Source organism: Pituophis catenifer, unplaced genomic scaffold (assembly GCF_029215685.1).
Source record: "Pituophis catenifer annectens isolate HBS135680 unplaced genomic scaffold, rPitCat1.0.hap2 SCAF_3, whole genome shotgun sequence".
Lineage (NCBI taxonomy): Eukaryota > Metazoa > Chordata > Lepidosauria > Squamata > Colubridae > Pituophis > Pituophis catenifer.
In genome coordinates, this window is record NW_027256883.1 from 163,663,371 (window position 1) to 163,679,835 (window position 16,465).

The 16,465-nt window shown below is 39.1% G+C and overlaps 1 protein-coding gene across 2 annotated transcripts; it reads left to right on the plus strand.

The window, feature by feature from the left end:
* Positions 1–222: 222 nt before the first annotated feature.
* Positions 223–4,975, plus strand: RPL10A (ribosomal protein L10a). Of its 2 annotated transcripts, none has more exons than XM_070941450.1 (6): positions 223–290; positions 907–981; positions 1,978–2,058; positions 2,458–2,606; positions 4,052–4,224; positions 4,753–4,975. In XM_070941450.1, exons 1-6 carry the CDS (start codon positions 286–288, stop codon positions 4,921–4,923), a joined length of 654 nt encoding a protein of 217 aa, XP_070797551.1. In that variant the 5' UTR covers positions 223–285; the 3' UTR covers positions 4,924–4,975. The 2 variants fall into 2 exon arrangements, with proteins under 2 accessions (XP_070797551.1, XP_070797552.1); XM_070941451.1 differs by having other exon boundaries at positions 229–290; positions 910–981.
* Positions 4,976–16,465: the final 11,490 nt, after the last annotated feature.

Here is a 16,465-nt window from a genome sequence, read left to right on the forward strand (position 1 = left end):
GTTTTAAAGTTGCCAAGGTTGGAGATCCCTGCTCCAAAGCACCGAAAGCTCCGAACTCGGTCTATTTAGCTACGAACCCTCTTTCAATCGGGGGTGGGGGGGGAGGTGCAAGACGTCACTCCATAAGTGCCGACTCCTGACGGCCTCGATTAGAAGAAACCCCGCCCCAAACCTAAAGCGGCTAATTCACGTGGCTCGCCTGATCTCTCATCCCGCGAGACTGGGCTCTGTAATACCGGCGGAAGTGAGAGCCTGGTCCTTTTTCCGGTGAACAGAGACGCCAAGATGAGGTAGGTGTGAATCTGTTCTAGAATCCACCGCCATCCTTGCTCTCGGGATCCAGTTGAGTGGCGTTGAATAGGAGTCGCAGATGGTGAGCCAGTGGGGCAGGCCTGGGGCAAAGAGACTGGCACGGAAAGGGACCATCGTTCTTCTAGATGCCCGGTCTTAACAGTCGGTCTTGCGGGTTAAGTAGGCCGCGAGGGCCATGTTGGCATGGCGTGATTCTCAGATCGCGATTCAGAGCCGTTTCTGCCGATCTGCCTTCCATTGAAGCGATTAATTCAGCAATCAAAGAGCAGCTTTTAAGCGGTACCTTTTTTTGCAATGGAGTCGGATCCAAGTAGGCTGTATATTAAAGTTGCATAAACTTCCCTTGGGTGACATAGTTCTTCTCCATAGCGAATTGCACAGTAGTGTTACTAGTCTTTGATGCATAACAGCATACTTTGTCTTCATTCACTTACTCTCTTTCAATATGAATGAACTTCAAGAGCCATATCAAGGGGAGCTCCTGTCTAAATAGCATGTTGGGTGGGTGGGGTTGCTTCTCTTTGGTCTCCAGAAACACATTGACGCGAATAGGAAAGTCTGTATAAGTTTAAATTAAGATACGTTTTTCCACAGCAGCAAAGTCTCCCGTGATACACTGTATGAAGCTGTGAAGGAAGTCCTTCAGGGGAGTCAGACAAAGACCCGCAAGTAAGAATTTAAGAAGACCTACCGAATAAAGTTAATTTAAGTAAACCAAACACCAGAGTTTGCTATAGCTTCAGTGAGCACCTCACTGCCTTCATGCATAACACTGAGATTAGCATTTGACAGAATTTCTCTGCAATTTGAAGGGATTGGAGTGTTTGTGTGACTATATTAATGAAGACAGATTAGCAGGAGCTGGAATCAGCATGGCCACTGAAATCCTGAACCTTTTGGAAAAACAATAGATCTTATTTAGTTTTCCAAGAAGCTCATTGTCAGCTCATATTGGAAAGTTCTCTAACAATATAAGGCAGTAGTTCAATTACAACTCTCTTGGATAGTGTTAAAATCAATTGCAGTTGTAAATTATTGTAAACATTACAAATATTCCACTTGGTTTTCCTATAGGAGAACAAAATAGTGTCTACACTAAACAGAAAGCTGGTTTTTATTAGTTTTTAGTAAAAAGTTTTTATAAGCTTGCACGATAAAAAAAACATTTTGGAGTAATTGAGTAATTAGTAGCCAATTTGGTCTAGTGGTTAAGGCATTAGGTTAGAAATCAAGAGACTGAGTTCTTAGTCCCATATTAGGTATGAAAAACCTGAGTGACTGGGCCAGTCATTCTCTGTCAGTTCTACCCATCTCATAGGGATATTGTGGGACATTAGGAGAAAGAATACGTAGGTGTTTGCCATCTTGAGCTATTTATAAAAAGTATATAAATAAACTTCATAGAAGGGGTAATTTACTCAGTACTGATATGTTTGTGCCGAATCCTTTCCTGTAGAAAGTAAAGTTAATCTTAAATGAAATTACCATTTCATGTATTCAGTGGCCTCTAGATGTTTCAAAGTCCCAATTAAATACAGTCATAAGTATGTAATCTGAGTAGAGGCTGTAATCCAAAACTACTGAAGGCCATCTGATTGCTTTCTCCTACTGTATTCAGTTGTCCTCAGTTTTTACTCAAATATGTATTCTGTTTTCTTTACCTAGGTTCTTGGAGACTGTAGAGTTGCAGATCAGTCTGAAAAACTATGACCCACAGAAGGACAAGCGTTTTTCTGGCACTGTCAGGTTTGGCACTCTTCTTGTACAACCCAGCCTTCTGCTTGCACCCTTCTCCCTGTTAGAAGTCTTTGAATTTGCATTCAGACAGCCTGTTGGCTTGTAAAATCTGTGGTAGCTGGGTGCAATGCTGAATTGCCAGGGTAGTTCAGTTCACCTCACTGTATGCAGCAGGTGTGGCTGGACGGACCCCTACCCTGGGTCTTAAAACATCAGGGGAGGTATGGTGAGGCTCTTATGCTGATCCTGCCGATCATTTTTAAGAAGCCAGAAGTAGATCCTGGTACACAGAGAAGTATTAGCTGTCCGGTAAGATTTGTCGGCACCAGATTTGAATGTTCTTTTGCCATTTTGTAGAACTTTTATTGATAGGAAGTGACTATTGTGATGATCTCTTCGCTCTCTCAGGCTCAAGTCGGCTCCGAGACCTAAGTTCTCTGTTTGTGTCCTGGGGGATCAGCAGCATTGTGATGAAGCCAAAGCCGTTGACATCCCACACATGGATATAGAGGCCCTTAAAAAACTGAATAAGAACAAAAAGCTAGTGAAGAAACTGGGTGAGCAAAATAAAAAAGAATATCCAAGATTTTAACATCCGATAAAATTGAATTCTCTCTTTTCTGTACCATGTTAGATTCACTTTGGTTTAACGTTCTTGTGGCTAATAGTGAAAAACTACGGTGTATTCATTCCGACCCATCCCCCTCCAACAACTGCAAATAAAGAATGTGAAGCAGAGGCATATAATTTGAGTTCTTGGGACTGAAAAGGGATGGAGCCAGAGGTCTCCATATTGTAACGTGGCAAAAGGGAAAGCATATTAACATTGTGGTTTGTTGCAGCCCTGATCTCAAAGAACTTTGTATCCTAATAATTGTGCTGTTAATAGCTTTCCAAATACGTTACGCTGTAAGGAAGTTTTTCTGCAAATATGTGTGAACTATTTCCAGCAGTCTAGCACCTGGTCCTTATTTTAGTAGCCTCAATAAATAGTTTGATACTGGCCTTAAAGAAACTATTTAAAACCAAATTATACTAGAGAATATTTTTCTGATTTGGACAACTCTAATCTATTAAGGTGTTTTTATTAATGCATTTTATTTGTTTGCATTTATGTTGGTAGGCCATAAAAAGATTTAAATTGTTTTGTTCATTTTAAGACATTAAGAGATGCTTGATTGATGTGGGATATGAACCCAATAAATATTAATTGGCTTTTAAAATATTTTATTGGAATACAGTTTGAATTGGTACATGAACAACATCCATATCTACTCCTCTGAAATATAAAAGCACCCCTTAGTATAAATGTATGCCTTCTAGCATAGTGCAACTTGTATCCACTAATCTAAATTTCTTTTGTCCTATATGTTGATGGGTTTGGAACTGTTTACATGCCTGTTTTCTGCAGCTGTTGTTGTGGAATATCTACTATGACGGGCTCCTATTCTGTCTGATAGCCAAGGTTCTGTACAAACTGAGGAGAGTTACTCCTAAGGGAGTATTTGGCGTATCCTGAGGGTAATTTGTAATTGTTCAGTTGTGCTCAGCCAAGGACCCAGTTTGGAGCTACTGCTGAGCTAAAACAACTGAGTCTATGTGAGGGGAGGGGGTAATGATATTATCAAGAGCAGAAAAAGGAGTACATGGGTCAAACAGTGTAAGAACCACTGTTCTAGATCATGTAAGAACATACCTGAACTTGTAAGCAAACACTGGAATGTTTATGTTGGTCCCCAACTAAACAAAATTCGGTGTTTCTGAGGCAGATTGAATCTCCTTGTGCCTGAGAAAAGCACATCTGAAATGTTGCTGGGCATATGCAGAACACATTTTTTGTTTCTATTTTTGAAAGAAGTGTATAGTTAAGAGACCATACACACACAAGCACTCAGATGAGTCTAGATTGTTGCATTCCATATTGTTAACATGTATACCTGTTTGCAGATATTTGAGATGAGTCTTGAGTACTTTCAGTATTGTGTATTTTTATTTTATACAGCCAAGAAATATGATGCTTTCCTGGCCTCTGAATCCTTGATTAAGCAAATTCCTCGAATCCTGGGGCCGGGACTGAACAAGGCTGGCAAGTTCCCTTCTCTTCTCACTCACAATGAGAACATGGTGGGCAAAGTAGATGAAGTGAAATCCACAATCAAGTTTCAAATGAAAAAGGTATTTTTTTAAACTCCTTATATTTGGCACTATGTATTTTTATTGGGGGGGGGAGTAATTCCTAGTATTCTCTAAAGTAAAGCAGACCCACAGAAAATTATCTAGCTGAAGAGGGAAAGAATATTTCAACAAATATCTAGAGAAAGAGTCACTTTGCAGAGTGAGATGGCACCATATAAATTTAATGAATAAAAAAAAATGCATCTACTGAATTGGGTTTTCTCTTCAATATCAGTGAAGCGAAGGAAGAATGTAAAAGCACCTAAAATTGATTTATCCTTCTAATTTGCACAATGGTACCATATTTTGTATTAGAAGAACAATACTGTATTCTTCATTACAAATAGTTACAAGATTCCCAGAAACACTGCAGTTGTTTTCCTGAAGGCTTCAGCTATTTGCTTCTATCCGGTTTTGTGGAAAATTGAACATCCTAGCCATATCAACTTGAGACTGATTTGTTTTTAGAACAAATCATTTCTATTCCTATTCAATTGTAACACATTTGAGTGTTTTCTTGTGTTCTAGGTACTGTGTCTTGCTGTGGCAGTTGGTCATGTGAAGATGACTGAGGATGAGTTGGTCTACAACATTCATTTGGCAGTCAACTTCCTTGTATCCCTGCTGAAGAAAAATTGGCAAAATGTGCGTGCCTTGTACATCAAGAGCACCATGGGGAAACCTCAGCGTCTGTACTGATGGCAATATAGATACATATATTTCATATAACAATACAGTTCTTTTAAGCTAACTTACTAGTGTGTGAGTTTTGATTTTTATAAAATTACATGGAATCACTGAATATTTAACTCTTAATCTGAGAAATGTTCATGTTCAGAATGATAAATTAGACTTCAGAAAATCCTGGCATATCATGAACTGGTATTCAGTATTTATGAAAGCATGCAGGCCCTTGCCTTAAAACCATTTGTCTAGTGACCATTTGAAGTTAAAATGGCACCCTTTTTAACTTTGAATGGTTACTAGACAAATGGTTTTAAGTGCTGTTTTTCACAAATAAGGCGATTGTAGATCCCTGTGGTCACATGATCAAAATTAAGATGCCTGGCAACTGGCAGGTATGACAGTTGCAGTGTTCCAGGTCATGTGATTATGACTTGGCAAGCAAAGTCAATGGGGGAGCCTAATTCACTTAACCTGTTGCTCACTTAACTGCAGAGATTCACTTAACAACTGGCAAAAAAAGGTAAAATGGGGTAAAACTCATTTAACTGTCTTGCTTAGCAATGGGAATTTTTTTTTTTTTTTTTTAAATTTGATTTATATGCCGCCCTTCTCCGGAGAGTCAGGATGGCTTACAATGTGTTAAGCAATAACCTTCATACTTTTGTATATTTATACAAAGTCAGCTTATTGCCCCCACAGACTGGGTCCTCATTTTACCTAACTTAGAAAGGATGGAAGGCTGAGTCAACCTTGAGCCTGGTGAGATTCGAACTTATAGTAATTGCAGACAGCTGGTGTTAATCACAATGCTTTTAGTCTGCTGAGCCACCAGGCCCTAATTTTGGACTCGATTGTGGTCATAAGTAAAAAACTACTGGTATTTTACTTTCCCCTAGTGAAAATGTGTGCATTCACATGTCCAAACTAGAAATCGTGAAAAAACTATTGGCTGTGAGCAGAAAAACATACTGGATTAGAACAAGTATAGCTTCTTTATTGGAACAATATGGTAAAAAATATTGTGACTTATTTAATATTTTGTTATCAGACATTCACTCGTGGTCCAACACCTCACAGGGTTGTGGTGGGGAAAATGGGAGGAAAAAAGTGTATTGGATATATTCACTGCCTTGGATTATTTGTAAAAACAAATGCAGGTACAAATAAGTGACAACATGAATTGCGTAAACCCAAAGCCTGCACAATGTGATAGTGAGCAATTTCCCCAAACTTGAAGTGCCAGAATAGGGTGTTGTTTTATTGTAAGCAGTCTTGTTTTTAGGGGATAGATGGGCAATCTTTTGATGGCCATACTAAACAATGTTGGAAGGGACAAAATGAACAGGTTGGAAAGTAGGTAGAAGTATACATTGGATGGAGGAAGAGTTAATCCTTGTTCATATTTCACCACTTCTCATTCCAAAGGAATAGAAAACTGATCTCGACTGTAAGAACCACAGAAAGGGATTTGGGAGGCTCCTACAGTCCTGGTCTTCAAGTTGCCTACCTTTTGTTTAGCATGATACACAAAGCAATTCACAGCTGATGGAAAGCTTTTATGAGGTGTGAGCACAAATTGAATCAGGCCTGAAATACCGTTTTTGATCTCCAAAGGTAGTTTTACATACCAACCATATGCTGATTTACTACATTACTACCATTACTATTTTTTCTATTATAGCTTGAGATGATGCTTCAGGACCAGTTTGCTTTTACTGTCTCAGTAAAGAGTAATATAGTTTTTTGGCTCTGCCTACTCCAGGAGGCAGTTTGCTGGAAAAGGAGATAAACTTGATATTTACATTAGCAGGAATAAAATTTCAAGACATCGGCATCAGTTTGCCGTATTAGACCATTTTTTTAATTTGGAAGCTTTGCACGTAAAGAATATGCAATGGGCAAATATGTGAAAAAACGAGTATTGTTTACTACATTATATGTGACAGTTTCCTATATGCAGAGATGGTGTTGCAGGGCTACTGAAATGCACCAGGCTACAATTTATCATATTTTATTGAATGAAGTTGACTGTCTCCTTGCTAAGAGGTAAAGAATCCTGCCCTTTATGTGGGTGAAGTTGGGGAGTACAAGGGATTATGATTATGAAACAGCTCTGTTGCATTCAAATCAGAACATCACTGGGTTTTCTGAGCTAATTGTACATCAGCCATTTCAAATTTGTTTGGAATATTGTGGCTTTTGCAAGGACTTGAATGTCCTAAAAAGGAAATGGTATGTTTTCAGTGAAACCCTTAGATATTGTAAGTAATTTGGGAGAGCAACTTTAATAAAACTGATCGCAAATTTCCTAAACACCTCATAAGTCTCCTATCCATATTATGATTATGGATGTATTGGTACTAGAGAGCCCAACCCAGATTGTCTGGATTGTTTGTTTTTACAATGCATGGCCTACTAATTCTAACAATCACTCAATCAAAACTTTACTTTCTGCATATATCTTGAGATTTGAATTGATAAAACAAAATGGGTCTCTACGGTGTTCATAGTTGTTATATTGAAAACATCCCTTAAAATCTTTTTTATAAATGGAACTGGCATTTAGAGATAGAATCATAAGAAAAGAAACATTCCAAAAAGCACTGAATAATAAATACAAAGAAAACTTTATGAGGGAAACAGTTTTCAGAATTCAGGTGTGTCATTTTAACTTGAAGACTTTGTAAAATTGCAAATCATACTGCTAGGGCACACAATGTACTGAGAAATTAACAAGTTATAAGTCCTACTTTTGCTTATTTTGGGCCTGCTGTATTCGCTAATTGTAAAAAGCTGCACTTTAATTTGCAGGATCTACCATAATTTAGTGACAGCAGATGGCAACATCTAGCTGATCTCAGCTGATAGTGAAGAAACAAGTTCAAATCAGGTTAGAAGTTGGATGAAAAGCTCACCAATGTAGGTTAGATTGGGGAGCTGAAGAAATAACTTGGATGAGGGGGAAAGATACTGGCAAAAGACAGTAAAAAAATTACATGCACAGGTTGACAAAGTCATCGAGTAAAGCTTGATCCTGGTATTTCATAAACATTTCAAAAACATCAAGTTAGTTAATTTGAAAGTTCCCTTATTTTGTGATGATAGAACAAAATGTCTTATAGCCCTTGAAAATGAATTGGCACAGCAGCTCCTGAGTATTCGTGTCCACTAATTCTTATTTCCAAAGACATTGTGAGAGTTCATTTCAAAATCATGATAAGAGATACAATTTTCCTGCAGTCATCTGTATCTCAGAAAAAAGAGAAAGGAAAATAAGTTGTGAAAGGGAAAAGAGGGAGAGCAAACACTAGAAAGATATATTGATGTTTAAATCTTTGTGAACCCTTTTGGATTTTCAACATTTTTGCTTAGATGTGACTTAAAATGTGATCTATTCTCCATACAAGTCCTAAAACTAGATAAAGAGAGCCAACTTTGAATCATTTTCCTCAGTAACAGTTTAACTGAACAAATATATGTTTTTAATTCATTAGTTTAAATTTGGTTCTTGCCTACCCAGCTTCCCCAGAGATAATTCCTGTGGAAATGCTTAAATATTTATTCATCACATATACATGGCTGCTCATCTCACAAAAAAGTGATTATGGATGGAATTCATCGATCAATAATACAGGAAATATATTTAAAAATTCATTAAAAAATATAAGGTCATTAAAAGTTTTTTTAAAACATCAATAAAACCAATATATAACCGCAGAGAGTAAAAAAGATTAACCACAGTGGAACCCTCTTAAGACTCCCTGAGACCCCAGGCCTCGAGGGACTTCCAGAATGATAACAGGGATAGAGCTAACCTAACTAGGGGACAGAATGCTCACGCTTGGCCCTGGTTAAAAAGCATGAGATAAATTTTTGCACTGTCTGCAAAAATTGCACTGTCTACACAGTTCCTAAAGTCCCAATAGATTTTATGAGCATTTCAAGTGTGATAAATTTAAATCAAACTACTGTGCATGATTACAAAGAACTACAGAAAGCTTCCAATTGTTATCCTCATGGTGCACTAGAGGTCATTGTATAATTGTCACATGTGATGATCAATGCATACAGTTCAAGGTTCATGCTGTGCTTCCATCCTAAGCACAAAGTAGTAAGCTTCAGTCCTGTGACAGAAATGGCAGCAGCGTGAGTAAATTTCAGGATTCTGTAAGAAAGCTAGATTAGTCATCCCAAACTGCTGAGGTGATTCTGCAAGGCTTCAACTCTTCACCTGAAGAGCCTAAAATGTTAAGGGTGTGACATCTGGGAACCAGTGAAGGTCTTTGTGCCCAGAAATCACTGCAGCTTAAGTCTGATTAAAAGTAGCAAAGCTGCTTTAAGGGAAGATTGAAATAGTACAGGGAAGTTTGTTGAAAGCAATATAGATGCTTTGTGGCTATAGCTCAGTGCCAGTGAAATTAGGCCAGAAAGTGGGCATTTGATATTTGGTTCCTGATGTTAACATATCATAAAGGCTATATCATTTCCTTTCTTTTGGAACTGCCTGTGGATTGTCACAAGAAAAGAGGAAAGCTGCCTGTCTATTAATTATATGGTGTACTTTTTTGGAAATATCTCCAATTACTCTTAGCTACTATACCTGGGAGTTATATTCCAATCAATTTTGAGAGGACTGGTCGGGAGAGGCCATCTGCATAAATGTACATACAGTATCATTGGCAGCAATACTACTGATTTTAAATCAGTAATATATTTTTTTGTTTGGATTCTGCACACATACATTACAAAAGCATTAGAAGAAGCATTCTTCTATGCGAATGATAAAAAGAAAAATGCATTTTGCCATCTGAGTCATTGCTAGTTCTTCATTTGATTTTTTTTCAAAATTGATGCCCATTTAATCTAGATCACATTATTATTCATCAACTAAACTTTGCAGTCTCGTTCAATGAGTGCTCAGAGGCATACTTATATATTTTGGGAATAAGCTGTTGCCTTTTAGCAGGTTTGCAATGGGTGTTGAGCATGATTAAATTGGAGCTCTATTAAGCCCTGGTTGGGGGTAAACAGCAGCAGTTGCGATGTCTCAAATATGTTGATGTGATTCCAAAAATGATAAGCTTTGAGGAATAACAGTAATGTTCTTTACAGGTCTCCTTTCATGGTATTCCCAGCCTTGGCAAAATATTCTCTTGTTCCTTGAGCAGTCGAGGGGAATTTCCTTCCTGCAGCACGAGAGAGGGTTAACTCTTCGTTCCAGGTTAACCTCTGTTAACATACAACCAGAAAGAGCTAAACCATCACAAGCAGGCAGTGTTTACGAGACAGCCGTCATCCCTCCTATAAACAAGGGGCTTCTCCAGCAGCAGAAAAAGTGCATTCCAGAGAAGCAGAGTCTGGTTAGTAGAGCATCTGCCTGAGAGCAGGAGGGGCAGCCCAGGAACCTGATCTTCAGAAGTCGGCAGCTTTGCTAAGGGGCAGAGCAGGGACCGGTGTTGCTGTGGCTTCTCACCTTGGGTACCTTCAGATTAAGAGGAAGACCCTGTCTGAGATCATTCATTCCTCTTGGCTCGTCACACTTTAGACTCTCTTTGCTTGACGACACTCAAAATCCTGTTTAGGGTAAGTCGGTTATTTAAATATTTGATATACAAATGGGGAAAGTAATGCACAAAGGAAGATCAACAAACTGCCTCTTTTGCTCTCTCGTCGTTCATTTAAAGGAGTTTTGAAATAAAGAATATTTTTCTCCAAGCAATGCCATGTTATCCCAAATGAAAGTTGTCCTTAATATCATTAAAGAATACTTTTAAATATGCTAGCTAACTATGTACATGATGGGGCCTGAGGGGAAAGAGCAACCGTAAGTAGATGTCGTATTTAACTGTTCCTGTTCTGCTTTCCTTCCTTTCTTGTGATTTATTTGCTTTTATTGGCGAGTATATTTTATGCACTATGGATTTAAAACGGCACGTTGTATGTCACTTTCTGAACCGTACGGTAGAATTATTTTCAATAGCAAATGTCTCTTTGAGACTCTGTAGAAATCTCTGTGCATAACTTTGAAAAAAAAATAGATCGATGTTGTTCAATCACTTTTTGCCACTTTATTGAACTTGTACGATGATATACAAATGCAGATTGTGTTCTGAAGCCAAAAGGGAGTCAGAATTCTTTCAGATTTGGGTTGACGTGGGAGAAACTTGAGTGAGTCTAGACTCTAGAGGAAGAGATCTTCTCTGGGGACTGAAAAGCATAATTTGAGGGTGGTAATAACGATTCCTTGAACTGTCCTATTCCTTACTTTAAGGCAGTGTTTCTCAACCTTGGAAGCTTGAAGATGGGAGGACTTCAACTCCCAGAAACCCCCAGCCAGCGTTGCTGGCTGGGGGATTCTGAAAGTTGAAGTCCTCCCATCTTCAAGCTACCAAGGTTGAGAAACACTGCTTTAAGGGGTTAGCACTTGGGAGCCTGGCATAACTAACAGATAGCAAGAGTGAGATAAAAGAGAGGTTCTACAGTGTTTAGTGGCCCCGCCTTTCCTGGTGCTTCTGGTTTGCCTCATGCAGACTGGATTATAACTGGTCTGGATTACAACTGCTTTTTATGGGACAGGTTTAAAAGGAACAACGGAGCCAGGAGCTTCTTCATTATGGTGATAATAAACAGGCTGTGAAGAAGCAAACTTTAACAGGTACTTCATACTCTCAGCAAACAAGAATGCAATGGTGGTGGTCATGCAGCTCAGAAATACCTTTACGCCCTCTCGCCTTTGTTTTTCCCATTCTTTCAAGCCCTCCTAGGACCCTTGGAAAAAAAAAGACTGCCCAAAGGTAAGTCAATGACAGGTCAGCCACTCTTAAAAGAGTAAATGGTACTTTCAGGGATTCTGAAAATTGTTTTGAGAAACAAGTGAAAACGCTGAATGAAACGCAGAGATACTGCATTGATCCTGTGAGTATGTTGATACGTTACAGTATTCACAGCATACAGTCGCTAATACATGGCTTCTGTTTTTATGAATGCATGGCTGAGATTGGATTTTATTAGCTCAGTTCCACCACTGCAGCACTGGTAAAAGGCTCCTATTGGCTTTCAGGACCATATCAACCAATCCTGGGAAAAAGACATGTCTGAATTTGCATATTATTAAATAGATGCGCTCAATCGGGTGTAAGAGCCGTATTGGTGCAGTGGTTAGAAATGGAGTATTGCAAGCTAATTCTGCTGACTGCCAGCAGTTCGATTCTGACCGGTTCAATGTTGACTCAACCTTCCATCCTTCCGTGGGTCGGTAAAATGAAGATCCAGATTGTTGGGGGCCATCTGCTGACTCTGTAAACCATTTAGAGAGGGCTGTAAAACACTGTGAAGCGGTCTATAAGTCTAAGTGCTATTGCTTTATCTATTCCAATATCTTTAGTTTTCGGTTATATGTGACTTTTGGAAGACATTAAAGACCTGGTTTTTCTCCTCCTCATGTCTGAGAATGTACGACCCATTGCATAATTTTTTTTTCCTCCAGCACTCTGGATTTGGCTTTTAATGTTTGAATTATTCTTTATATTTTGTTCCATTATGTGTTTTCTATTTATTTTACTGACACAGTTAGTCCTCCGCCTAAGTTCATTGATTCGGCAACCATTCTAACTCACAACAGTGATAAATGAGGGGCACTTACAATCATTTCTCAGAGATCCAGCCATTGCAGTACCTCTGCAGTCATGTAATTGTGGTTTCTAATGTTCCCTGCCAGCTTTCCACAAGGAAAATTAATGGGGAAACCAGCAGCAACTCGGAAGTCACAGTCACATGAGGTTCTCGCTCATCCTTAACAATGGCAACTTGGGATTGCCAAATCTGCCATCGCTAACTGGTGCAGACACGCACTTTATAAAGTCTCTTAGCAATGGCAATTCCCATCCCAATTGCCATTGTAACCAGTGATGAAATCCAATTTTTTTTTACTCCAGTTCTATGGACGTGGCTTGGTGGGCATGGCTTGGTGGGCATGACAGGGGAAGGATACTGCAAAATCTCCATTCCCACCCAACTCCAGGGGAAGGATATTGCAAAATCCCCATTCCCTCCCCACTCCTGGGGGAAGAATATTGCAAAATCTCCATTCCCACCCCACTCTGGGACCAGCCCGACGTGGTATTTGCCGGTTCTCTGAACTGCTCAAAATTTCTGCTACCGGTTCTCCAGAACCTGTCAGAACCTGCTGGATTTCACCCCTGATTGTAACCCAAGGACTACCTGTACTGATTATGTACAGCTCCCTGAGTTATGTGGTGAGTAGGACAATATAAATGGATGAGAGAGAGAGTCTTCTTGCAGTTGAGCTTGACTGTGTGACTCCATGGATGCCTCTGAGTTGCAACAACAATATGGAAATAATTTACCATTTGCCTTTTTCCAGAATATTTTTTTTACTTCTCAATTTAATCTGAAGCCAAAGGAGTTCCTGTTGGTCTCTCCTCCGTGCTGCATTGGATACTAGGGCTATTTGGCCCCAAATAGGGGCACAAATTAAGATGGTGATGGCTGTTTCTGTTGCGTCTCGTAGTTTATGAGTTGTTAAACTATGCAGCACATGGGAAGAATGGAATGAAAATATTTTCCTATTATGAAATAAACATGATTTTTCATTGCACACCAACCTTACTGGCTTTTTTTTTTTATGTATTTGCTCCTGACTCCTTTTAATGTATTTGCTCCCAGTCCTTTCGTTTTGTCTTAAAGCATTTTTCCCACTTCCATGTAGCCCTTTCTCCCTCTGCATTCTTATATTTCAACTCTTGTTTCATCTGGCTTCTGTGTTTATCTAGTGGTTTAAGCCCTACAGCGTTTCTTCTGCATTTTCAAAGCTCCAAAATTGTCTGCGCATGATGACCTGATTTGCATGTCAAGCTGCTGCCCTGTAATAAATTGCCATGTAGGGAAGCTCTGAAGTTGAGGCAGTTTTGGACAGCTTCCAGGTGATGGCAGTTTTCTGTTGGGAGGCCCTGAATACTTCTCTTTTCTCTGTGGATCAGCGCTGAACTGAATGTAGCCTGCAGAGCTGTTTGTCAATGTAGCTCACTGAACTCATCTCACCATCAGTATCTGTGAAATGAAATGATGTTAAGCTTGCTGATATTCCTCCACTTGGAAGTATTTAACAAAAAATACTTAAATACATAAAGAAATAATGTCTCCACCTACGTTCCTGTCTCGTGTCTAGTTCTTTTGCCTATTCTTCTCCTAAACAAAACAAGTATATTATACAATCTTTTTGCACTTGTAATAAGTGCAAAGCTACTGCCTATTAGGAAACTACATTCTGAGTAGACTATTCATTTCATCTCGTCTATAATTTGTCTTATTTACTTACATACATTGTCCTCAACTTCTAACCACAACACAGCCCCAAATTTCTGTTCCTATTGCAATATAATAAGCTAGACAGTTAAGTCAGTTTTGCCCCATTTTATGTCCTTTCTTGCCATACCGGTAGTTTTTAAGTGAATCATTGTTGTTAAGGGAAGGGGAATGCTGCAGCTATCGTAAGTATGAAAAATGGTCATAAGTCACTTTTTTCCAATGCTGTTGTAACTTCAAACAGTAACTTCAAACAGTCACTAAATGAACTGTTGTAAGTTGAGGACTACCTGTTCTTATTAGCAATCCTGCCTGGAGATGCCAGCCTGGGAGCTTCCACAGATAAAGTGGAAGGACCTTCCACTACTAAGATAAAGTTGCCCCCTTTGAAAAGAGTGACGTCTTTTCAAATAATGGATAGATAAAAAGTAATCCTAAATGTCTTTTCAAATAATGAGCAGATATAAAAAGTAAGCCTAACTTCTCTGGCCTTCTGGTGGAGGTGGATTTTGTAGAGGACCCGTGTCAATGGAGTTGTGGGAAGTGGGGAGGTATAACCACTTGAGGGATACCCATTGTTCACCCAGAAATTGTGCTGAGGTGGAGCAGTTTTAGCTCCAATGGCCGCAATGACTCTGTGTTAATAAGCTGAGCGGTATCAGGCCCTTTTACTATACTCCAATTTTGTCTGGATTTTGAGAACTATTTGGGGTAAAAATCTTGGTAATGGCATGAGCTGTGTAGACTGTAGACGTGCTAGACAGAGGATCACTCTTTTCCACAGTTCTTTCTTCAATTTCATTACGGAAGTTTGATTTAGATGCTACCCCCTGTTTGTTTTATTACCAAATATAAATACTAAATTTTATAGTTTTGCAAGGGCAGCGGGGGGGGGGGGGACGATGCAGAATGACAAAAGAGGCTGCTGATAAAAGGACAAACAAAATCTGCACAAATTGCCGTAGCCAACTAGCTGGGGCCAACTCGCTACAGGACAACTTGCCATGGCCAACTCACTATGGGACAACTCGCTGCGGGACAAGAGTTACACTAATATTGAAGAAATAGTGGAATAGAATAGCAATAGCACTTAGACTTATATACCACTTCATAGTGCTTTAAAGGCCTCTCTAAGCAGTTTACAGAGTCAGCATATTGCCCCCAACAATCTGGCTTCTCATTTTACCAACCTCAGAAGGATGGGAAACTGCGTCAACCTTGAGCCAGTGAGAATCAAACTGCTTAGCCTGCAATACAGCATTCTAACCATTGTGCCACCACGGCTCCTTAAATCATTAAAGAAAAGATGCCAAAGGAGGGACAAAATGAAATGTGAATGACAAAAATTAAAATATTTTTAAAATTATTTTAAATAATTAAATTGGATTGTTGAATTGTCCTGCAGCAAGTTGCCAAATCGCGAGTTGGCTACGGTGAGTTGGCTGTGGCAAATTGGCCGTGATGAGTTGGCTGCAGCGAGTTATTCTATTATGTTCTGGAATACTCTCTTAGATAACAACAAACACCAGTTTCTTTTTTTTCTCACTTGAACCTGTACGAAGATGGCTTCAAGATTAATCTGGAGATGCAACATCAGAAATTCTAGTCATACAACGACTTTATCGATCATTTACTTACACGTGAATTAATTCTATTCTGAGTTTGCATGGCACATTACACTGTGAGTTGCCAATTGCGCCGAGTTCACTGTAGTTTAACATGGTGTCATGCTTGGATAGTTATGTGAGAAAGAGAATTGAAGAATCTTGTGGGCATTTCCACGATGCAAACTCATAATACTTTTCTTCCTCAGGTGGGTAGCCTCTGGATATGTTTGAACTACAATTCCCAAAATTCTTAGCATGTTGGGATTTGTAGTCCCCTGCAGCTGAACCAAGAATAGAGTCAAAAACATTTGATTTCCAGATCATAGGTAACTGTACTGAGCAATAAACATGCTAAATGGCATGTTTTGTTGTAATTGCTAAATTTTACCATTGCTGGCAAAATTAGTATTCCACTGTGCTCCATTCTTTGCTTATTCTTTCCACTCAGTTCTGAGCCTTCCCCAGCAGATGGCCTTGTAGATTTTTTAAAATTCTTTTTCCTACTTCCTGTATTAGACAAGAGAGTCATCTTGGGAGTCTGGAAGCTGCTAGTAAGGTTAAAATGTGATTATTTTCTGTGATTCTGTGACTCGCAGATTTTGTGGAAATATATTTACAGGGAG

Excerpts from the sequence above, each read along its gene's own strand:
- RPL10A (XM_070941450.1), top strand. Across the intron at positions 982-1,977 it reads AGTCAGACAAAGACCCGCAA|GTTCTTGGAGACTGTAGAGT; the intron begins GTAAGAATTTAA and ends TTCTTTACCTAG. Across the intron at positions 2,607-4,051 it reads AAAGCTAGTGAAGAAACTGG|CCAAGAAATATGATGCTTTC; the intron begins GTGAGCAAAATA and ends TATTTTATACAG.